The following is a 25,529-nucleotide window of genomic DNA, read 5'->3' as shown; positions in this document are numbered from 1 at the left end:
AGTTTTGAGCTCTTCAGCCTCCAAATGCCTTTCTTCCTGCCTTTCACTGTGCCCCATCCTCACTTAGAAGCCAGAAGAGCAACCTGCAGGAAAGGCCCCCAGAAAGAAGGAAAGGAGGAGCGGGGGAAGACAGAGGCTTGTCTGGGCCCAGGTATCCCCTGTCTTACCCTGCAAGCAGACAGTTATAGTAAATTCCATATCTGAAAATTAAATTTCATCAAATAATGTTCTATTGGAGATGTAACCTACAGTACATGCCTTTAATAGCCTGTGAAGGAAGCATCAGGCGTTTCTTTAGATGGCCTCATTTGGAATAGTGGCATGAACGCTCCCTAAGGAACATATCTGTAAAGTAAGTGAGAAAGAACTCCTGAGGAAAGGATCTACCAGAAGAAAATCCCAGCGTTGTTACAAAGTCAGACCTACACCTTCATTCTTGTACTCGGTTCTCCTAGTCCTGATCGTAGAAGCAAAGACAGGTTAAGCTCTGAATTTAACAGGTTGAATGTGACCTCTGCTTAAGAGAACTAAGCTCAGTCTCTTGCTCCCACAGAGGCAGCCAGAACAAAAAAGAGTGGAAATTACAATGGGGGACGAGGGAGTCAATGAACACTTCCACTGTGTGAAGCCCAGAAGAGAGAGTTAGATAATTCACAGTGCAGAGCTTTAAATAAAGCCTGGGGAAGATGGAAAACAAAGGCTTTTCTCAACATACAAAGAACTGCATTTTCATTCTAAAATAATAACACTGAGTTTGGTAAAAATGGGCAATAGCTAGATACATCTGCTCATGTTCCTTTATAAGGAGCTGTAATTTGGACGTCATAGGAACCGGAAGCCAGACCTGCAAGGACCGTTGTCAGAGCAGAAGTTTGAGATGAACAGAAAATATGCTGCTACTTTCAATGAAGTATCATGCCCATCGAGACAAAGAATGAACAATTGCAGCATATGTTTTTGGTAACCACAGCTAAGGAAAGGTTCTCTGTAGAGCTGCACACCCCTAGAGGAGTGTCACTGGGCATCTGCTAGCATCTGTTTGTATACTGATTTGTTTTTCAAATAGTCGTTGGGGGCGTTCTGTGAGCTGGACCCTGGACACTGGGATTCAGAGGCAGATAGAACCTGTCCCCTACCTTCAAGGACTTGTGCCTACAGAGTCCAATGCAAAGGAAATTTTCTTTAACGGAAACCTCTACAGGTTGCAGTGGGACCACCTCACCACATGTTGGCGGGTGGGGGGAGTGGCCTGGGGTGCTGGGACATCGAATGGTGGTGCTGATGTTTGAGCTCAGTCTTGGAGTTCTCCAGGTGGCCAAGGGCAAGAAATAGTTTTCCAGAGAGAATACTTAATCTGGTGGAGGGAGAGACCTGAGAAAGCACGGTGTGGGCAAATCCCACACATAGGATTAGAGTGGTTCATATGCAGAAGGCACTGGCGGGTGGGCTGGAGGTGGCTAGGGACAGATGAGGCAAAGCAGTCAGGCCTGGGCCAGACCAGCAAGATACTAAGCTGGGATAAGAAGGGGTGATGGGGACAGGGCTCTGAAGGATTTTTAAGTGGGGAAGAGGTGAAGGCAGATTTGCATGTGAGGAAGTTGATTCTGCTGAGCCTTCTGACGAGTGACCGGGACTGTGGCAGGAGGAGGCTGGGGGACATGAGAGCTCCTGGCCAGTTAGGATCACTGTAACCTGGAGACCAAGGGGGCGTGGTAGGTGAAGAGCAAGCAGCAGCCAAAGATGATCACTGATTTTCTGGCTGTACAGCGCCGTGATTTGTGGGTGAAAGGGCGAACGGAGATGGAGAAGGCTGAGACAGGAGCAGGTTTGTGGGGAACTGCTATTTCAGTTTCAGATGTGCTAAATTTTTGAGATTCTACTCAGGAAGAAATATCCGGTGGGTGGCTGGAAATAATGCTATTTCCACAATGTGCCAAACGCCTGCCAGACAATGACCAACCCCATCTTCACACCACCACCATCTTGCAGAAGACCTCATGACAGCAGGGCTGGGAAATAAAGCCGATTTTGGTTCCAGTGCTCTTCCCCTATAGTTACCCAACATGGCTGCACCTTGCAACCAGCTGAGGGTGGGGGGGCTTTCAAAAAATCCATCTCAGGGACCATGCTCGGATTCTGTGACTGTGACGCACAAGCACAGGAGAGCAGCCCGGGTTGGGGAAGGAGACATGAGGTCCTTATGAAGAAAGAAATTAAATAACAGCAATAAGAGTAAAACAAAACCTTATAATGTGTAGTTGCTATATAATAAAGTACATTTTGCTGCTTTGTGTGCTGTTTAACATGATACCTCCCAGCTCTGTTTCAGGCAGAATAACTGCCTTCCTGCAAACCACTGAACCTGATCTATCCTCCCCACATTCTTAGCAAAGTTCCCAGGCATCTAAAAAGTCCTGTTTTTCTTTCTAACCAGCTGCAAGGTCACAGAACAAATAAAAACTGCAAAATGTGTCTCTCACAATGTTGCTTTTCAAATGCAAAGTATATCACAAAACGTGTTACAAGGTAGTTAAGTGCTCTTCGTTCTGGCTTCTGTAAACCCGCGTCCTGCTTTCTCAGCCTGTACCACCTAGGTACATAAAAGGCACCCCATTTTCTTTGTCCTTTGCTCAAAATTAAAAAGCCATTCCACTAAGCCTGTAATCACGTTAAATAAAATCCTCCTGCAACCCCATCGCTCTCTCCAAATCTCTCACTTCCCACTACACTTAGTGTGAAGGGAGTCATAGAGGCAGTGGGTGGCTGTGAAGTCAGGCAGGGAGAAAACCCAGAGAGGTGGAACCGCAACAAGCCTAAGAGGAGGGGTTAGGGCAGAAGGGTGTGGCTGGTGGTGTCCGAGGGGACTGCAGGAGCAGGCTCAGTCAGTGAGGGTGGAGCTCACCGGTGCAGCCCAGTAAGAGGTCACCTCTGGCCTCTGTGGAAGGAGTTTATTGGAGGCGTGAGAGCGGACGCTGATACCCAAGGCTCAGGAATGAACAGGAGGCAGGAGAATCTCTCCAATGGTGCATGGAGCCTGGCAGTGAAGGGCAGGGAGCCTGCTGGCTCACGCTGCAGAACCGAGGGAGAGGGATTCATTTAGGAGTGTGCATGTTTGTGGGTGCTGCATGTGTGTGAACAGGAGGCAAACCTGTGTACTTGCGGAGGTGAAGGACTCAGTGAAGAGGAGGTAAGGAGGGAGGTAAGAAGAATCCAGGGATCACTGATGAATCCAGGACTTGAGGCAGTGGAACATGGGCCTCTAGAGCCCAGTGGACAGACTGGCCTGGGGTGAAAAGAAGGACACCGATTCTTTGACATCAGGGCAAAGGCAGAGACTTCCATAAGCCCAGAGCTGGGAGATCAGAAGTGGAGGGAGAGGCTGTCTAATGATTCTGTGATGAAGCAGAAGGTAAGGCCATTGGGAAGAACGAAGGGTAGCACTCAGAGACAGCCTGCAGACTCTAAGAGAAACTGGAAGATGTTTCCTGGGTCCTTGTCCCCAACACGTGCTCAACATCCACCTTCACCTCTTTTTGTATGCCCTTGACTACAAGGTCATGGCTCCATGACCCCAATTTTGATGCCCCTCATTGGACCCATGAACTTGAGTTTTTGTTTGCCCTGTAGGCCCCCCCCTTTCCTTCTGCCTTGTCTTTAGTCCACCTTTACAGCTCTTGGCAGTCCTACTGCCTCAGCTGAAAATGTGTTCACCCCACTGCAGCCCTGGGAAGCCACCGCCCACCTATATGCTGACCTGGCTACAGGCAAGCGGGGCTAGCCCCTCGCTCCCACCTCCCAGCAAGGGGAGAGGTAGGGAGGTGACTGGACCCAAATGCAATTTAATTAGAAGTCCTTGAATCTTTACAGATAAAAGGGGAACAATTCCTTCATATTCATCACATATTCATGAATACTTTTCTGAAGGGTCAAATGATGTTGAATTTGAGATTAGAACCAGATGAATAAATAGCAGGTGAAAGGTTCACGTGATGTTGAAGTGACAATATCACAGAGCTACATTTTAAGCAGGACATTCTCCATCTCTGCTTTTCTTCCCTAGTATTAAGAGGTCATGGATCTCATCTCAAAAACAGATTAAAGGTGCAAGGATACAAATTAATATTCAAGAGATAAAAATTGAGTACACTTACACTTTGGGATCCTCAGGAATTGGGGGTGACTTTATATGAGAGCAGGAGAGCGCATACTTGTTTTGGCTGATCTTAATAAGTGCACTCCGAGGGCAAAATTCCTGTAATAATACCAACAGATTTCACTCAATTTAAATCAGAAATGTCCACAATTCAGATATAATTTTATTCTAGCTCAACCCATTATAATAGCTTCTAGTCATTATCCTATTCAGGGTGACACTTAAAAGAGCAGTTTAAATTCAGAACCTCACTTGATAATTATTTGCTGAATAAGTCATCATTGAGTTCTCTCTGTCATTTCTCCATATTCTGGATCAATTTCCAAGTGTACCCACAGAAGACATACACACACACACACACGCACACACGCACACACACACACACACACAGCTTCATATAACCACCTTCCTTTCTATCTTTATTTCAGCCTTTGGCCACCACTTTTGCTGAATGCCCCACCTTCAGCCTCTTTGGGTCCCCCCAAGTTTCTATCAGAACTATCTCCAGTATCCTTCCCCTTGGCCACGCCCCTGTAGTCTCCAGGGCCCCACGTCCCCCACAACCTGTAGGTAAATTCCAAGGTCTTTTCCTGGGCTCTGTGGCTTCCCCTTAGGGATCCTGGGCCAACTGCCTCATCTCTCCCTGCACCCTGGGGCATACGTGGGGACATCTCCTAAAACATCCCTCCCTCCCTTTCACAGTTGATATCCTCAGAGCAGTGCCACATGTCAGGAAGAGGAAGCCTTCCCCATGCTCTGTCCTTCCAGACTGCTTCTCTACTGCTATCCAGACAGCTTCAGGAAACTCCATTTTCTCCAAGGGTTTTTTTTCTGGGTTGATGAGAGGACACCTCCTTTTCTGCTTTTTCTGTTGGGTGGATACAGTGCTCTTGTGGCTGCTGGCTCTGATGGGCTTTCTCCTTTGCCCTTAACCATAAAATTCATTTCCCATACCCCTCTCCCTGATGTAACTACCTGATACCGTGGTCAAGGATGCCCTGGATATTTGTATTCCGTATTCTAGGCAGCTGGGCACGGTAGTATAGAGGGCAGGCCATGGAGCCAGATTGTCTGCACCCAAACGCCTGCTCTACACACCAGGTGTGTGCTTTAACCGCTTGCTTCAATTCTTTTTCTGGAAATCAAGATAATAATTGTCTCTACCTAATGGTGTTCTGAGGATCCAAGTGTCCACTCTGCAAAGCACTTGGACTGGAATGCATGGCACATAGTAAGGGCCTAAGAAAGTTAGCCACTGTTACCTGGCTTTTTGCTCACCAATCAAGTTCATTTATTGGTCTGTTTTCCAGGCATATTAAGTCTTCCATCAAGACAATTTCATTTTCTATTAGGAATATCATTCATTCAAGTAATTAAAAAAAATTGTGAGACCCTTCTCTTCATCAGGGGCTGTGCTGGGAGGGACAAAGGTGAATAGACGTGGTCACTGCCTTTAAGGGTTGAGAGGCTGGTGGTGAAGGCAGTTTGGCAAGGGCAGTGCAGTGGACAGGAGGAACTTGATGGCCCTGCAGGAAGTCACAATCAGGTGGAGTCTTTAGGTGACAGGAGTTTAGGGGAAAGGAGATGGGAAGGGCAGTCCAGGAAGAGGCAAAAGCCTAGGGCTCGGAAAAGCCCACTGCATTCAGGAAGCAGTGAGCCTTCCATCTGGCTGGAGGTCAAGCTCATGGAGCAGGCTGGGGCCACACTGGGGTCCTGGGGGGATTCTCCCTGAGGGTGACTCGAAGCATGTGTGTGGGTTGGGAGGAGGCAGGGGATGTCAATCAGGCAAACTTCATCATCAGTTTTGTAAATGAATAAAGAATTCTAAAACTTTTAGAAAAATTACATAGAGAAATACATAATTAAGGAAGGATTTCTTAAACAAATATAGAAAGGGCAGTTCATAAATGAGAAAAGGGATAAATTTGACCATATTAAAATTTAATGCTTCTCTGTCAACAAAGATTCCAAAGTTAAAAGACAAGTAACAGACGGGGAAAAATACTGGCTGCATATATTACCAAGAATTACTACCCAGAAGACACAGAAGACCTCCCCAGTCAATAAAAAAGTCAAATGATCCAATAGACAATATAGACCCTTAACAAACATCTGTCCAATGAGCAAGTCAATCTAGAGATGACACAGTTATCACAGTCATTCCCACTCACTGGCCCTGGGGAGTGCAGACGGAAGGGAGCTGGGTGATGTGCTAACCTCTGCAGCCACTTCACCACTCCGTTACCCAACACCTGCCTGTCAGACACACAGATCGCTTACGTGTCTTTTCTTCAAGCCTCACACTCACGCTGTAGAGTATACATAGACACATATAGATATGTAAAATATTCATTTTATATGTGATCAAACCGATCACAGGGGGTGAAGCAACCTACCCAGGTCAGACAACCAATAAAGAGCAGAGTGAATGTTCAAATAACTCTAACACAGATCTTTTGATTGGAAAGCCTGTGTTCTTTCCACTCGATTCCATTTTGTCTCTGTCCGCCCTTATGTCTCCCAACTTCTACCAACTCTGGAGGTGGTTTCTAAGTAAGTAGGAGATGGGGAACCAGGTAGTAACACCCCAATACGGGGACACAGAAGAGAAGAAGGTGCTTGGGGAAAGGGGGTGCATTGGCTTGTGGAGTCTGAGATGCCTGTGTTTACCCTGAGGAAGCATTCCAGGAGGACCCAGCTAGAAGCGCAGGGTTGGAGCTCAAGGCAGGAGCACAGGGCTGGCACTTCTGGCACAGAGGAGACGTCCAAAGATGGAGGCTGACTTCGAAAGATACCAGGAGGAGGCAGAAGAGGACAACACTGGGAGGGGCCCAGAAGGTGCCCAAGTCTGCAGGGTCAGCAGAGGAGCACAAGGAAGGGGCAGTCTAAGCAGGAGGATGAGGAGGATGAGGAGGACGGAAACCGAGAGAGAGTGGTGCTACAAGACCCTACAGTGAACCTGCCCCTCCATCAAATGCAAAGCACGGTTCAGCAATGAGAGCCAAAGGACCACACAGAGGGCATCGGAGGCCACGGTCGCCTCAGTGAAGGCAGGGTGTGTGGCACAGTGGGCAGAAGCCAAAACACAGGGAGTAGAGAGTAGGGCAGCAGACACAGCCAGGGAAACCATTCATCAAGACGCCTGGAAGTGCCAGGAAACAGCTTGGCACTGCCCAGGAGAAAGTCCTTTTCTAAATGAGAATCTACTTACTCTCCGGTTGTTACACTTCAAAACCGTGTAGAATTTTTCTGCATCCACATGCTTATTGGGAAGTGCTATGACAATGGCCGGGACGTAGAAGTCAAATCCTTTGGGTATCACGATTTTGGCAAACACGTAATCTCCAACCTGCAGAGATTAAAACATACAGTAAACGTTTTGCTTATGGATTGTACAGATAATGTTAATATAAGCTCATTTTAAAACACTCCAAGGCAATTGGCAATTACTGATGCTAAAATTCAAATACGTATTTTTTTTTTCTCAGTTAAGAAAGAATTCCAACATTGGGCCGCGTCTGAAATGTTGTGATCAGTTTGGGAAGCCCCATTTTAGTAGGACTTCAACAACTGACTAGGGCCCAGGGAACAAACAGCAAGATGGGGAGGTTCTGGAAACCACATCCCAAAGAGAGTAGTTGAAAGAACCTGGGGTGTTTGTCATGCAAAGATAAACAGTGTCCTCTGCCAGAAGGGCTGTCACCAAGATGTAGGAAGGGAGAGGTCTGTTTAATGATGCTCCAAATCACACACCCAGCATCCACAGGTAAAAGTCGCAAACAGAGAACTTGCAGCAGAAAGAGTATGCTGTGGAGAGACACGCAGAGGCTGTGGGCCCTTGTGTGTCGTCAGGGCACAAGAGCACTGCTGTGGGCCAGGGCTCTGACTAGGAAGAAAAAACAGAGGCCCGAGGATGAATTCTTGGATTCCTCCTCCAGCGCTTCTCCACTGGGCTAACATTGGGCGAAACACAGCAGTGGGGTGTTCTGCAAGGATTGCCCTCTACTCCTGGGCCTTGGAGCTGGAATCAGGATAGCGGCAAGAGAATGAAACAGACATGGCACAGCTTTTGATGCGTCTGTGAGCAGATGAGAACACATTAGTCTGGCTCATCTGAGGCAGGAGAACAGGGTATGGCATCAGGAAACTTAAGGTCAATTCGGGCTAACTTTCGAAAGCTGAATCAAGGGAAAGTACCAACACCTGGGGGCAGGGAATCTGGGGCCACTTCGTGATAATTTCCTAAAGATAAATCAAAGGGAAAACATCTGGGTCTGGGGGCAGAGAACCTAAGGCCAATCACCACAAACTTCTAAAGATAAACCAAAAGGAAAAACCTCGTCGCCCACACCCAGTAGCAAAGGATCAAAGGCCACTCTCCCTGCAACCCTGCCCTTCCACCCTGGCTCAGAGGGAAAGGGAGTGTGCCCTGGATTGGCCTTGGGTGGCAATTCACCTCAGCCTTTAATTAGCCACAGACCAAATCCTTCATCCAGATAAGGGGTAGTTAGAACCTCAGAAGGAGTACTTAAAACCCAGAAATCTTTGTAACAGCGCCCCTTAGCCGCTTGCTCGGGCCCATTCCCACGGTGTGGAGTGCTTTCTCACTTTAATAAATCCCTGCTTTCCATTCCTTTGTTACTTTATTTGTGCATATTGTTCAATTCTTTGTTCAAAACACCAAGGACCTGAACAACTCACACTCAGGGCCTTTCTTCCGGTAACACATGAGTGGAATGCGCATTTGGGGTAGCTGTGCATTACGGTATCACCATGATATCAGCTGACTACAGTGCCAAGGAAAGTGCTACCTCTGCCCTTGTTATTATATATTATATTATAATATAATATTATGGAATAGAATAGAATCTTTTGCAGTTAAGAGTGTCAAAAGTACTGGCCGCTACAGCAATGGCTTTTCCCCAACCATCTATTGTCTTGCAAAGGGACAAGGACCTCAAGGCGCAATGCGAGCAAGCCTGTGCAGCCCTGAGCTACGTGACAGGGAGTCGGCAGGTCAGGGTCACGAGCAAAGAAATTGCAAGGCAACAGGTCCCAGAACAGGGGCCACTGTTCTTCCTGCCCAAACACACCCTCGCTGCAGGAGCCCGCGTAGGTTTAGCAAAGGGCCAAACAGAGGTCTTGGTATCCTCTGTTATCCAAAGGTCTGTGGATAGTGAAAAATGGCCCCAGAACACATCAGGGAATGGGTACCTGGAGCAGTGGGCAGGGCATGGCGCCCCCCACAGGCATGATGAAGGAGGTGGACACAACCTTGGTGTCTCCATACCTGAAGCCCACCAGTGCTTGGGTGGGGCTCACACACTTCTTCACAACCCCTAGAAGGAATCAAAGAAAACATAATGTAAAGACAAATAGCATCGCTTTCCTTAGGCTTGTGCACATGTGGCCTGTTTAAATCAGTGTGCCCCTTTGATTTCTCCAGCAGATAATGTTGAGTACCATAGGATGCCTACTGGGTTGAACAACTCAAAGTGGTGACACACACAATGTCTGGTCTGGGCACCTGCTGAGATGAGAACCAGAGAGAATGCATGAGACCTGTTCATCCGACACTGTCAGCCTCTGTCCTGACAAGAATGTGGGTCCTAGAAATAAAGATCCTCATCCCGAACACCTACCACCTCATTTGTTCATTTACTTTGCCTCTGTTTTCTTCCATAATACTTAAAGATAGAAAATACACGTTGTTAATTAAATTGTGAAAGTAAAAAGGAAATATAAACTCCCATCCAAATCAGCTTTTCATCTGACTAGAGCGAACATACTCAGCTTCCCCAAAATGTACAGCTGAAAAGGAACAAAGAAAAAAGAGGTAAGGCTGGGCGTGGTGGCTCATGCCTGTCATCCTCACACTTTGAGAGGCTGAGGCAGGTGGATCACCTGAGGTCAGGAGTTCGAGATCAGCCTGGTCAGCATGGTGAAACCCTGTCTATACTAAAAATACAAAAATTGGCTGGGCATGGTGGGCATCTGTAATCCCAGCTACTCGGGAGGCTGAGCAGGAGAATCGCTTGAACCTGGGAGGTGGAGGTTGCCGTGAGCTGAGATTGCGCCATTGTACTCCAGCCGATGACAAGAGCAAAATTCCATCTCAAAAAAAGAAAAAAAGAAAGAAAAAAGAAGTAAGAAGTTTCATTTTTAGTTATACTAAAGGAGTGCGTGATAGATACAAAAGGTTGGTGTAAAAGTCATTGTGGTTTTTGCCATTAAAAAGTGACCAAAACCACAATGACTTTTGCACCAGTCTAGAATATATACACACATATATATTATTGAATTATATAATTTTGTTATACATTTTAATTAATATAATTATTAGAATAAATTATTATAGGAAAGGAAAATACCTGTGTTAAAACGCCCATTTTTAATCATTTATATGACTTAAAATTTATCTTCCCATTAAAAAGGGATTCTAGACATGAGCGGGGAGATGATGACATTGGTCACCTCCCTGGCAGTATCAGCTGCTCACAAACCTTCATGGAGATGGAAGTGTGCATGTGCGTCCCGCCAGACTCCACAGCACGTGGGGCAGCGGCTCCCCGGTCCTGTGCCTGCTAAGCAAAGCCCCACGTCCTCTCATGGGGCAAAGAGACAGCTGCTGATTTTCATCTCGATCCCTGTGTATTGTTTTAAATGGCCAAAGGACGAATTTTTTTAAAAAACACACACACAAGCCAGCTTGCCATTATGTGTTTTCTTATTGGACTAAAATGTTTAATTTGGGGTTTGAAATATTTACACATTATTCACACATTTTCTATCATAAACGGACTTTACCCTTTTAATCAGAAAAGCAAATACTACCCTTTAGAAATTATTTCTATTCTGGAAACAAGAGCCATGCACTGTGCGCCCCATGTCCCTCCCATGGCCCCAGGGAAGGGTCTGGGCTGCCACCACAGCCACATTGGCTCTGGTGACCGTCTCCAAATTCTTAGCCTCTGGGACTTAGCAGTATCCCGTATCAAACCTGCTAGGCAGTTTTTCGGTTGTTTGCCTAAATGGAGAAGTTGCGACAGAGACTGCGTAGCTGACAAAGCCTACACCATTTACCATTGACTTTCTTCTTTGAACCTAAACTTTTTGGAATGTTATAATGACTTTCTTTTAGTTCTTTCAATTCAGTTTCCTTCTTTGTAGATGTGGGTCTTTGTTCATCTACAGATATAAGCACAGTTTCTCACTGTCTGTCTTCAACTTGGCCTCACGGGCCCCGCTGCGGCCACACACTGGGCGGCTGGAGGGCCCAGGACTGGCCTGTCCCACCACTGCTAAGTCTCTGTACCTGCTACTCCCCCTCATTAAGGAATTGCTACCATTTCTTGTGTCCTGATTCAAAAGCAGCTCCAATTTTTGGCTTCCCTTACCCTGTAGTTTTTCTCTCAGCCTCGAGAGGTGAGGTTGCATCTCCCAGCTCTAAAATCTCTGGGACCCGTTGGAAGACCTGAGCTCTGGAGGGTGGCCAAGCCGACGCACCTCCACTGCCTCCCCTCTTTCTCTGGGCGAAGGCTGGTAAGCCCAGTGCCTCCCTGGGAACTAGTCAGCTCCCTGCCTCAGTCAGAGGCTGTCCCATACTCAGCTGGGGGAAGGGCCTGCACTCCTACAGATGCCCTCAGCAGAAATGCCGCGGGTGCTCAGGGTCAGAGAACTGGTGTCACAATCTGAGTAAACAGTGGACATCGGTCTGTTTGGTGAGATGCATGAAGAGTTCTGAACCTTTGCTCCAAACAGGTTTTCTCAGGCTGGAGGCTGGATTTTATTTTTTTAAACCTTTGGCTCTACGAAGCTTTTGATATACCAAGCCCAGCTGAAATTCCACCTCTTCAGAAAGGCTTTTGCCCTGCTCCAGCCAGCACGTCCCTCCAGCTGCCCACTCCTCGGCACTGTCGTTCTTCACGGTCCTCATGTTCGCTTCTCCCTCCAGTCTTGGAGGTTTCCTGTCTACGTGCCGTGCTGCCTTCTGCTGCTTTGACTTGCCGTGAAAGGTTCTGAGCTGCCGTGAAACAGAAAACAGCTCCCTCCTTTCCAGGAGAGGAGGCGAGGGCTTTATCCCTATCTCCCAGGAGGAGCTCTCATATGGGATGCCGAAAACCTCTTTCTGTGGAATTGACCAAGGGCTGTACATCATCACATGTAATCTACACAGCAAGCTTATGAAGGGTTTGTTTTAAATCCTGTTGGAGAAGACAGGGACACTGAGGTGCAGAGAAACAAAGTGGCTGTAGCTGTGTGGCCAACAGAGGCAAGAGGCAGAATTCATATGAATGAAAACGTAGAGTTTTCTGACCTGAACTCATGACACCTCAGAAAGCATTCCATTTTGTCCCCATTTTGTTTCATTATAAATTGTTTTTATGGCATAGTGCAGAAATCACTGTGGGTTTCCGGAAGGAAAATGCTGCTTCTCACTGAACAACAGGAAGGATGACCCAATTTCCACATATAATGATTTAAAATAAGGGTTGAAAATGCATCTTCCTCCTTGCCTTTCAGCATCCGGATGAGCCAGGCTATCACTCTGTACAACACAGTCATTTCCTCAACTGGATAACCCACACTGACCCCTGGAATAGCGTCGGCCACAGGGAAATCCCCACCACAATCCCAACGACGGGGGCAACCGCCAGTCCAGCCAGCTCAGCTGCGTGGACCTGGCCTCATGCACTGGACACTCCAGTCCAGTGACTCCAATCCTGCCTTCTGCTGAGGTGCATTTTAAAGTGAGCTGTTTTTTCAGTAAAAATGTTTAGGAGGTTTTGAACAACGGTCACCAGAAAAGGACTCACCAATAACGCCATGCCTGTGCTCTGCAAAATTCTATTTGGCCTTTTGTGTGTGTGTGTGTGTGTCAGAGAAAAGAGTGACTCACAGTGAACAGGTGATCTAAATTAACATCACCAGTGAGGGCAGGTGAGCATCATGCGCCTCTAGACAGGATGACCCAGAGGGCCGCAGCATCACTTAGGCAGTATCCTGGCAGGGAATGATAACCTGAATCTAATCTAACCCAAATTGAGGACCATTCTATAAAATAACTGGCCTTACACTTAAATAATGTCACTATCACGGAAGATAATAGGAAAGATAAAGAAGACTAAAGAGACATGCCCACTAAATGCAATACACAATTCTGGACTGAGACCTGTACTGGAGAAAATAAATGTGACAAAGGCCATTATTGCGACAATTAATGAAATCAAAATATATAGATTAAATAAAAGTACTATAACAGTGTTACATTTTTTGAATTTTCTAATTTTATTGTGGTTATGTTGAGAGATTATTTTTACTCTTAATACACGCTGATATGTTAAGGGATAAAATAATGATAAATATTACCTAATTTTTAAGAGTTCAGAAAACATAAGGGGTGTGTGTGTGTGTGTGTGTGTGAGAGAGAGAGAGAGACAGAGAGAATAAAATAAAATATGTGATAAAATGTGACCAAATGTTAAAAATTGGCAAATCTGGGTAAGGAGTATACAGGGGCTCACCGTAGTATTCTTGCGACTTTTCTATATGTTTGAATTTTTAATAAAAAAAAAACTATAAAAGTAAAGTTATTCCCAATTAAGGAAAGATCAGGTGACTGGGGAGAAAGGGCCCGAAAACTAAGCTCATGGAGATAACCCATGCACTGCCACTTAATTTGGCTGAGTCAAAGTTTACTACTTAGACACTAATCAAAATTACCAATTATATGCCCAAATTCAACTATTTCCTTCAAGCTGACTTATTGTAGTTTAATTACGTTGCAAATTAAAAACTCCCACTTGGTCAGATCCCATGTGGCTATTGGGAGTACAGTATGTGCTTTCTGCTTCTAATTGCACATGAAAAAAATTTTCCGTTGTGGCCTCAGGCATTGCACGTAGCCATGGTATTAGCCCTGTCTCCTCGGCTCCCCCAGTAGGTCTTTAGAATTTTCTCATCACACAAGGATGGTGCTGGGTAGAAGTTCGAGCCATTCTACATTTCTCTGGGGCCCTGGCCAGCAAACTGACCCCAAGCCCTAACCCAACCACTAAGAATCCAGTCCCTTTTCTCATTTTCTTTTCTTTCTTTCTTTTTTTTTTTTTTTTTGGAGATGGAGTCTCACTCTGTCACCAAGGCTAGAGTGCAGTGGTGTGATCTCAGCTCACTGTGACCTCTGCTTCCTGGGTTCAAGCAATTCTCCTGGCTCAGCCTCCTGAGGAGCTGGGATTACAGGCATGCACCACCACGCCTGGCTAATTTTGTATTTTTAGTAGAGATGGGATTTCACCATGTTGGTCAGGCTGGTCTTGAACTCTCGGCCTCAGGTGACCTGCCTGTCTCAGCCTCCCACAGTGCTGGGATTACAGGCATGAGCCATTGTGCCCAGCTCCCCTCTTAGCATTATCATTCGACTGTCAGTTTAGCAAGAAAACCCTCTCCAAGGCTCAAATTCAGAAAATCAAAATTTCACAAGTAGGGGTGGCCTCCTACAATCACCGCTTAGAAAATCTGTGCCCCAGAGAAATGAAAGATTTTCAGTCCTTCTTGTAAAGAAGGGTGTCATGTCTTAGCCTACACGCTCATCCCAAGTGCTGGGATCCGTATTTACTCTCATCCAGGCAACTCTCAAGCACATTTATCACATTTCAAATAACTTGTCCTCGTTGTCAGTTGTACATATGTGCCTGCTAGAAACCAAAAATGGTGCTGAAGTATTTTTTCCCACCTAAAAGATTATTCATTTAAATTTAAATAATAATTATTCTTTTAACTGCTGGTAGATAGATCATGCCTATGAAAGGCCAGCTATGTATCTGCAATGTAATCATTTTTTTTTTTTTAGAAAGAGTCTCACTTTGTCACCCAGGCTGGTGTATAGTGGCACAGTTTCAGCTCACTGCAACCCCTGCCTCCCAGGTTCAAGCTATTCTCCTGGCTCAGTCTCCTGAGTAGCTGGGACCACAGGTGCATGCCATCATCCCTGGCTAATTTTTTTTTTTTTTTTTTTTTTTTTTTTTTTTTTTTAGTAGAGACGAGGTTTCACCATGTTGGCCAGGGTGGTCTTGAACTCTGACCTCAAGTGACCTGCCAGCCTTGGTCTCCCAAAGTGCTGGGATTACAGGTGTGAGCCACTATGCCCGGCCTGCAATGTAATCTTTTGCCTAACAGAGCTTCCTCAAGGTTTTCTTCCAGTTCCCTTTCCCTACAAACCCTTCCCATACTTTCGATGATGACCTTTGTTGTTATGTCTCCCAAATCTCCATTTCCAGACTCTAGACCCACCTCTCCAACTGCTTCTCTGACATCTTCAGCTGGGCATCTCCTAGGCACTTGCAATTCATCATGTCCCAGACACATCTCATTGTCTTTCTGTCCACACCACCATCTCCTGTAGGTACTACTATCTATCTACCGCCCTACGCCAGGGACCAGAGAGACACCCTAACCCTGTGTTATCCACTCTTCACACAGCAGCAGGAGAGAGCTTTTTAAAACTTCAAATGTGATTGTGTTTCTCACTGCTTTAAGTGTGGCTCTCATTGCCCTCAGCGTAAAGTGCAAATCCTAAACATGACCCTTTATGCATGGCCCCATGCTTACCTCTCTGAAGAGCTTTATTATTTCCACCCTTCCTTCTCATTCTAAGTTCCAGCCGGAATCAATTTTATTTTTCCAGACATAGCTGTTTCTTCATTGCTAAGTCTTCACACATATTGTCACCATCCATGAAACTCCCTTCATACCTCCACCCCAGCAGTTCCATGCTGAACTGCATCTGGCTGATTCCTTCAGGAATCACATCCCCCAGGGAGCCTGGGGCAAACCTCCGAGGCCCAGCTACCTTGGGCATGTGCACTCCAGTCTGAGGCCGGGGCACCACTGTTGTCTCTGTTGGAACTCTCTTTCCCAGATAATCTCATGGCTTGCCCCACCTCCTTTAAGTCCTTATTTACATGTCACCTTCCCCAGGAGCTCTTCATTAACCACCAAATACAGAATCACAACCCTCACCTTGACATTCTCAACCCCATTTGTAGCTTGATTTTTCTCGACGGCACTGTATCTGACATACCGCATATTTTACCTATTTATTTCATTGCTTGTCTGTCTCCTTTAAGATGTAACCTCCATAAAGCAAGAATGTTCATCTGCTTGCTCATAACATTAGACCAATACTTTCAAAATATTATATAAATGCAATGCAGCAGATGGGCAATAAAATTTGTTTGCTAAAAAATGAGATATTAAAATAAATGCATTTTTCTGGCTACCTTTTTTTTGTCCGAAATACATATGCTCGTTTCATGAGCTGGCCTGAGCTATTCCACTTCTTTTCTCACGACATGTCAGTGTTCTAGCAAAAGCACAGGTTGAAACTTCTTGTCCCCAATATCAAATTATTTAACAAAAGTCTCACAAAATAAATTTTAAAACTACCTGGAAAATAAAAACCATTTTCATCACATCTTGCAATAACCTTCTGTCCTTTGAGGGGATCTGGTCTTTTTGATTTGGTTTTCTTTGTTGGATTTCCTTGCAATTTCTGTTGCTGATAAAGACAAAACAGTAATAATTGATGAGAAAAAGTGAATGCAGATAGTGTAAATGATAAACACTGGGTAGCCTAGTAATATGATTTGGCTCTGTGTCCCCACCCAAATCTCATGTTGATTTGTAAGTTCCAATGTTGGAGGTGGGACCTGGTGAGAGGTGGTTGGATCATGGGGGTGGTTTAGCACCATTCTCCTAGTGCTGTTCTCGTGATAAAGTTCCCAAAAGATATGGTTGTTTGAAAGTGTGTGGCACCTCCCCTTTCACTCTCTCTCATTTGCCGTGTGAAGATGCAGTTGCTTCCCCTTTGCCTTCTTCCATGAATATAAGTTTCCTGGGGCTTCCCCAGTTATGCCTCCTGTACAGCCTGTGAACTGTGAGCCAATTAAACTTCTTTTCTTCATAAATTACCCAGTCTCAGGTAGTTCTTTATAGCAATGTGAAAGCAGACTAATATACCTGAAATTTTCTACTGAGAAACACATTACAGAAGAACTATAGAATATCCCTGTACTATATACATACTTTGGAGCACTTTCTACTTTATGTTAATTAAACATTACTATTTTGGCAAGGGCAATTTCTGCCCTCCACAATTTTTATACTTTAGTTCAAGGTACAAGGAGAACTGAATGAGTAATTAAAGAAAAGGGAAATAAAGAAAAATTATATATACAACTAGAATTTTTTGACAGTCTCAAAGCTGGAGAGCAAAGACTACACCAGCACCATGACCAGTACTGCTGCCCTCCTGGAATAGTTAGAAGTAAAGGGGCCCTTCAACAGGAAAGTCCACTAGCAACTTTGAGAGAGAGAGGCACTGAAACACAGTGGTTTACAGAAATCCAATATCCCAGCCCACCTCTTCAGGGCAAAGAAAAACCTTTGTGATCACTGTCACAAAAAGAGGAAAGAAGTCCATGAGCTGAGATTGGCTAATAAATGATTGGCTAATATCTTCATTTCTTATATCTTTTGGTTGATGCAACAGTGAATGCTAGAAGTCAGTGGGGCAGAGCTTCCCAAGTTCTGAGAGAAAATAACTTTCAATCTAGAATTCTAAACCCAGGCAAAGTATCAATCAAATGGAAAAACAGACATTTCTGGTCATATTCCTAAGTAGAAACTTTCCATTCCCATTCATCCTACCTTAGGAAGTTACTTGAAAATGTACTTTTCCAGTAGGAATGACACATCTGCATAGGTCATAGACAGCAGGAAGTCTCCCAGGAAAAAAGAGGACTTAGAAATCTTAGAAATATATGCATACATATGTACAAGAATGCATATATACATATACATATATATATATATATATATATATATATATAATGCAAAAGTAATTATTTCAACAAGTAACATAATTTTAAATACTGAGGGAGAAAAGGTAAAGAAACCCTTTTGCTTGATGCTATTAACATTCTTCAATTGGTCAGCATATCACATAAGACCTTAAGGAAGTCCTGAACTGTGACTTGTCCCAGTATTTAACAATGTTTATCCAATCAGAATAATACAAATACTTTTTTGTGTTCTTTTAAATAAAAAATTTTAAACATGTACTATGAACCTTTGGAAAGAGCACAATATTGACAACACAAAGGCTTAAGTGCAGCTCTTGGAATATTGGAATGAAACGGGAAAGAAAAACCAGAGCTATTACCACTACGTGAACTCAGGAATTGAAGGAGTTATAAATCTTGACAGATCAAGAAGTAGAGGCTTATGTATATTAAATAAAATGTTACAAATGCAGCCAATAGAATAAAAGTTAATGTAAATACCCAATATTAGGAGCAGGAGACAAAGAGGGGCGGGATGAGAGTAAAATCATCATTTTTTTTCATACGGTGGAATAAAAAATTTAAATATAATAAACCATAAAATAGAGAAATATGTGAAGCATGTACTATAATAAACATTAATAATTAATCTGGAAATCTCACAGAGGAAAGAGAGGGAGCAGAGAATGCCTTTATTTTCTATATGAATGAATCAAAGTCCTGGACTACTCCTAAGATACATATGCACAGAAAACATTCAAAGCAGCACAGCAAAGGCTTTGAGAACTGAACTACAATGTAAACCGTTGTCCAAGTCCCAGATTACCAGTACAAACCTTGAACAATGCACGCAGACTTAAGCTGTGAGTAGCACAGCCTTCTAAAACTGAACCGACATGGAAACCACTGCCCATAGATGGTAAGGCAGAGCTTGCAGTCTAAACCTAACCAAATCTGATAGAAAAAAAAAAAAAATTAAATCTCCTTCAGAGATTTTAAACAGGATCCAGAATATTTAACATTCAAAAGGTCCATTATATGATAAAAAAAATGCAACAGGCAAAAAAGCAAGGAAATATGACCGATTCTCAAGGTAAAAGGCAATCAATAGTTTCCCAAGTTGAGAAGATTTGATATTGGAATGCTCACATAAAGATGTTAAACTAGCAATTATAACCATAGTCTATGAGAGGGTAAATACTCTAGAAAAAAATGGCAAGGTAGTTTTTTGTTTCAACAGAGAAATAGGAACTATTAAATACAAATGGAAATTTTACAAGTAAAATATATAGTATCTGGAAGGACTCAGTAGTAGAAATGACAGAATTGATACAACAGAGAAAAGAGACAGTGTACTCTAAGACAAAACAGTAGAATGTATCCAATTTGGAGAATACAGAGAGCAGGAATCTTTAACAACAAACAAGGTTCTTTTCCTGTTACAGATAATTTCTTCAAAGACCAGCTCAGTTATAACCTTTCTGGAAAGGTGTCACCCCCAGGAAATATCAGAAAAAGAAGGAAAAGATTGCTTTGTTATTTCCAAATGGCACTACATGAATCAAAGTTGGAGTGAATGTCATGGCTATGTCTACTACATGTAGAAACCAGTAGCATCATTTTGACTTGTAAAGTCCAACTCTAAGGTTCCATTTCTTTATGCTTGATGACTGACCATTAATAGAAATATCCAATCCCTATTCGTCTCTCTAAAATCCCCAATAGCCTTCATTCCATCATCCAAAATAGTCATCATTTTTAATTCCCAATCAATTTGAGGACAAATGTTCTTGTAAAATATATTTAAAATGAATTACTAGAAAAATAAAATAGCAGAGAAAGAGCTTGAGTTCTAAGTAAAATCTGTTTAAGAATTCTGAAAAGCAAACACGCAGTGGTTAAAAAGGTTGAGACAGAAGACAAGAATTCAAAGTACCACCACACTAGTGGTAGATCTACCATTTATTCCCTCTAGTGTCTCCTGGCCTGGTTCAAAAGACAGAAGTAGGTACAAGAGTCCAGATAGAGAAAGTGCTAGGAGAATCCTAGAGTCCTAGATTAATAAATGGGAAAAGGAAATCCTAACATTCAGAAAGAATACAAAAATTGTCCTCTCTTTTTATTCTCCATTCTCACACCTCAGTCCCCAAGCAATCGTGTGGCAGTGCAGCAATGTTGTGAGTCCAAAACTCTGAAGGATAACCTTCCTGTCTGATTAGCAGCATGGTGATTTCGAGAAGGTGGAGTGCAATCCCATTGTTCTCTCTCTCTCTCTCTTTCTCTCTCCCCCTCCCCCACAATTTCACTCTCCACCCTCTGTCTGGCTCCAGATACAAACATAATAAATAGAAAACACTGAGTTGGGTATATATTAATAATCCCAGATTTCTGGCTGGAGAACTGAAAAGAGAAGCCATAGGGAAGTAGAAATTACTGGAAAGATCATTGATATAGAAAAGGGAAGGTGAAGCACTAACCCAGCACCAAACCAGACAAATATATCACAAGAAAAGGACACCACAGACCTATATTCCCCATGAATGTAGATGCAAAATCCATAAGAAAATATAGGAAATAAATCCAGTAACATATAAGAAAGATTATACTCAATGGCCAAGTCGGATTTGTCCCAGGAATGCAACACTGGTTTAACACTCATATTAATAGAACAAAAGATAACAATTAATGTAATAAACCATGTTAATAGGATAAAGAATAGAACCACATGGTTGTTTCAATGCATGGAGAAAGAGTATTTGACAAAATCCAACACCCTTTTATGATAAAAACTCAACAAACCAGGAATAGAAGAAAACATTCTCAATTTGAGGAAAGACATCTATGAAAAGCCTACAGTAAACATGATACCCAGTTTAGAAAAACTAGATGACTTGCCCTTAAGATCAGAAACAAAGTAAGGCACTCTCACCACTTCTATCCAACATTGTATTTGAGGTTCTAGCCAGTATTATCAGGCATAAATAAATAAATAAATGTCTCCAGAATGGAACAAATAAAACTGTCTTTATTTGTAAATGACATGATTCTATATTTGAAAACTCTAGGGAATTCACCCAAAAGCTACTAGAATTAATCAACAAGTTCATCAAGATGTCATGTTACAACATAAATGTAACAAAAGAAATCAACTGTATTTCTATGTATTAGTGCTGAATACTCTGAAAAAAAAAATTAAGACAAAATTTTATTTATAATAGCATCAAAAAAGAATATATTTAGGAATAAAATTGTCAAAATAAGTGGAAGATTTATACATTTGAAACTAAAAAAAAATCATCGAGAGAAATTGAAGATCTAATAAATAAAGTAACATACCATGTTCGTGGATTGAAAGACTTGATATTATTAAGGTAGCCATTTTTTCCCCAAACTGATATATAGACATTATAATTTATATTAAAATACCAGCAAGTTTTTTGTTTGCTTGTTTTTGGATTTTCTTTTTGTTGTTATTGCAGAAATTGACAAGTTGAATCCAAAATTTACATATGTAAATGCAGAGGGCCCAGATGACTGAAAAAAGTTTTGAAAAAAAAACAAATTTAGAGGACTTGCTTTTTTTTTTTTCTTTTGGAACTTACTATACCTACTGTCATCAAGAAATTGTGGTACTGACATAGGACAGTCATATGGTAGTGAAATAGTATGGAGTCCAGAAATGAATCCTTATATTTATAGTCAATTGATTTTTGACACTTTGGAACAAAGTTTGGCAGTTTCTTAAAAAATTAAACAAACATATGATCTGAAATATTACTACAGATACCTCACCAAGAGAAATGAAAATTTATAACCATAAAAAGACCTGTATATGAGGATTCATATCAGCATTATTCACAATAATACAAAAGTAGAAATAATTCAAATGTCCATCAACTAAGGAATAAATAAACAAAAGTAGTATATCCATACAATGGAATATTATCCAGCCATCTATTTATAAAATACATAGAAAAGGCAAATAAATAGAGACAAATTGATTAGTGGCTATCTGGAGCTGAGGGTGTGAACACAGAGTGACAGCAAATGGGCATGAGAGATCTTATTAGGATGAAGATAACATTCTAAAATTTGATTGTGGTGGTAGTTGACAACTCTTGTCAGTTTTATTAAAAGTCATTGAGTTGAAATTGGTAACTTTCATGGGGTACACATTGTACTTCTACAAATCTTTTTTTTTAAGGTAAAGATGTTTTTGGTTTGCTCTACATAACTACTCACAATATTCTGCATACTGTAGTGGGCTGAATGACTGAGTGGGTACAGGAGCTTCCAAATCCATCTATAGATCAAAAGATAAACCACACAGACCTTTTTCTCCAAGTTGCTACACTGCTGAAACTGGGGATTTTCCATCCTAGACTTTTACTTATTTTTTTCTTTTTTAACCATAAACTTATTATAATTCTCGAGTGTCTTAAATAAATTAGCCCTCCATCCCAATTGAGTGTCTAGCAAAATAATTCTCGTGTCTCCTCTTTTCAGACCATCAAATGCTCTTCTTCTACATGATACAAGTCCCAATATAAAGTGTTTGCCAGACATTGCGATGCCACCTTTTTGCAGTGATATAGCTACAGCTATGTATTTGCTGTACTACAGTTATATAATAAATATAATATTCAGTGCATACTTTATGAGTTCATTTGCAGGCCTGCTCTTAAGAAGCTCTCTAATTTATGAGACAGTTGACTATAAAAATTTAAATAATTTTAGACAGTCTGAAAACCACTTGCTCTTGGGTCATTATTTATGTTCAATACAATTTGGGTTCTGGAAATAAGTGGGCTCATTTCCATGGTGCCCTGATATGACTGGGTTCTGTTGTAGTCATCTATCATTTGGACCTGTTTGGAGACGCTTTTTACATTCAAAAATAAGTGGAAATATGGTTTATAACCTCAGAGATGAAAACTTAGAGCCAGGTCCTCAGAAGTGGAGAATTAATAAGCTGAGGGGTTAAGGTTTCTTACAGGGACTATGGCAAGTCTTCAGAGCTTCATTGCTTGTAGCCTCTGCAGTCATGGACAAAAATGTGTGGTGAACACTACTCTTGTTTACAATGCTCACATTTAGCTAGATTTTGCTTGGGTCCCTCCCTCCTCATGGAATTTGCACATTTGCTGAGGCAATCAGTATTTCAGAGAGACTTCACCATCATTGTTGGATGGTGAATGTCACCTGCTTATTCCTGGGCTTTCACGCAGAGGAGAAACCGAAGCACTCCTTCTAGTGTGAGATTCAGAACGGCCTACTGTGGTCTGAAATGACCTCAAAAGAAGGAGTTGGACTAGGAGGCAGGATAAACACATCTAGCTGTGTGACTCTGGGCAATCATTTAAGCTTCTTGGGCCTCAGTTTCTGCAGAGGCAAAGAAATGGAACAAACTAAATAATCTCTAACACTCACTAGTTCCCTGTTTCTGTACAGCAGGGTCTAAATCTGCACTCTTGGAGAAACTGGAGATATATGTAGAAGGCCAGCATGCAAGCCTACTGTCCTTGCTGGCAATTCCCACAAGATGAGAGAAATGCCCCAGCCAGAAGTGAGAAGGTGAGTAGCACAGTCTCCATCTTCATACTCCAGTGGGATGCCCACAGCACAGCTTCCTACGGTCATCTCTTCAGGGGAAGACTGTGTAAAGTGTTCTAACAATGGATGGAAGGCAGAGTCTTGAGAATCTGGAGCCTGCCATGCTAGATCAACTGTTACTCAAAAACCTCACTTTTCCATAAAGTTTAAAGCCTTATAGAAAAGCCACCTTGCTTCAGGTCACCAGTGTTCATGTCAAAGACCAACTGGCTGGGAAGATACTTGGGTCACTGAGACCACGAGACAGTCACTCTGTCTCCAGATGAATAAAAACCTGATTCACAAAGATGTCTCATCGATTCCAGGAAAGCATTTCTCCCTTTACATTTCATTAGTATGATAAGTCATTTCTTAGAACCTACACCTAGATACATTTAAAGTTCCTTTTAAAAATTCTGAATGAGTAGAGCCACATAATTTATTTAACTAGCCTTCTTTTATTTCTAGCTTCCAAATATTGATTCTCTCAATGTCTTAGCCAGAAGCTAACCATAGAGATTGCTTTTTACATTTTCAGAATGGGTTTAAAGGTATAAATCTGGGAGGTCAGTTGCCTAAAATAATCAGAGAACTCTGTTTTTCTATAGCTGTCACTCACGTCCCAATTCATCTCATAGAGAATAGCCATTCACTCTGTGAAGAGCTTCCCCCTGCACAGGCGACAATGAACAGTAGCAATGCTATGGCATTCATTCTTAACACTGCAAATGCCACTTAAGAGTGTCTTTCTAAATGGTTACAAGCATCACTCCCTTTCAAGTCATTCATACACCTGTAAGTTCACTGGGAAGGACAAGGACAGATACTAAAGGACTTGGTAAAAGTAATGCATGTTGATTGTGTGCGGTCTCACGCCTGAAATCCCAGCACTTTGTGTGGCCGAGACGGGTGAATCCCTCGAGGCCAGGAGTTTGAGATCAGCAAAACCCTGTCTCTACAAAAAATACAAAAAATTACCAGGTGTGGTGGCATGCGCCTATAATCCCAGCTATTCAAGAGGCCAAGGCACAAGGATCGCTTAAACCTGGGAAGCCAAGTTTCAGTGAGCAAAGATCATGCCACTGCACTCCAGTCAGGGTGAGAGAGTGAGACTCTGTCTCAAAAAAAAAAAAAAAAAAAGGTAACATGTTTACTCTGCTTTGTTTCCAACTATTAATATTATTGGCAAGAATTCATTTCTGGTTGATTGCACCGCATGGGGCTTTATGGAGGGAACTGTTCACGATGGCCTATCTAATGATTCATTTGTACCATGGCACAGTCCGTTTGGAACTGCACCACAGATGAAGCACAAGGACCAGCTTCAATATAATGGTTCATCCCGTAAAAATAGAACATGGGCTTCCCAAGATAAAAACACGCATCTCACCAGGGCAGCTAGAGGTGCCATCCCTTCAGCCAGAATATTGACAACTTTGTTCCAGAAAGATGACATCCTGCTGGTTTTGAATTTTGCCAAAGACTTCAGGGGTGCAGTACAGTTCACCTCAAAGAACATTGCCCAACTCCATTTCTTTTCTGCCATACCTTACCTATACATGCACAAAAATACATGCAAACTACTGAGGTTTAAAAAGAAACCTATGGGTGATGAAAGTCAGAGGAAACAGACAGCAGGAAAGATTAGCGCTTAAATAAATAAGACAACGTATGTTTAGACTTAGGCACACAAGAATAGCCACATACCAGTTTCAGTAAGGAAGTCCCATGAGCAATGATACCAGCAGGAGGGATGCTATGTGCTAAGTAATTTGATTTAGGCTTGTCTACAAAATTCGGATAATCCAATTCACTTCTCTGTCAGATTCAATCTCAGGTGATATGGACTAGGGCTCCAAATGGTGCCACCCTCCTTTCATTTCATGACTTAATTTCAAGGTCATGCTCTTGGACATGTTGGTGGAGACAGTGAAACTACTAAA

At 42.7% G+C, this 25,529-nt stretch overlaps 1 protein-coding gene across 2 annotated transcripts in view; it reads right to left on the bottom strand.

Moving 5' to 3' along the window:
- VWA3B (von Willebrand factor A domain containing 3B) overlaps positions 1 to 25,529 on the bottom strand; it is a 236,056-nt gene that overhangs the window by 5,273 nt on the left and 205,254 nt on the right. For both annotated transcript variants that reach the window (XM_074403828.1, XM_074403831.1), the window contains exons 23-26: positions 16,598 to 16,709; positions 9,368 to 9,492; positions 7,365 to 7,502; positions 4,152 to 4,252 (exon numbers count right to left, since the gene is read on the bottom strand). In XM_074403828.1, the coding sequence (XP_074259929.1) occupies positions 4,152 to 4,252; positions 7,365 to 7,502; positions 9,368 to 9,492; positions 16,598 to 16,709 (476 nt within the window). The remainder of the gene's footprint in view (positions 1 to 4,151; positions 4,253 to 7,364; positions 7,503 to 9,367; positions 9,493 to 16,597; positions 16,710 to 25,529) is intronic.

This window comes from Saimiri boliviensis, chromosome 1, assembly GCF_048565385.1.
Source record: "Saimiri boliviensis isolate mSaiBol1 chromosome 1, mSaiBol1.pri, whole genome shotgun sequence".
NCBI classification, from domain to species: domain Eukaryota; kingdom Metazoa; phylum Chordata; class Mammalia; order Primates; family Cebidae; genus Saimiri; species Saimiri boliviensis.
The sequence above is the reverse complement of the archived record's forward strand: the minus strand, read 5'-3'. Positions and strand labels throughout refer to the sequence as shown.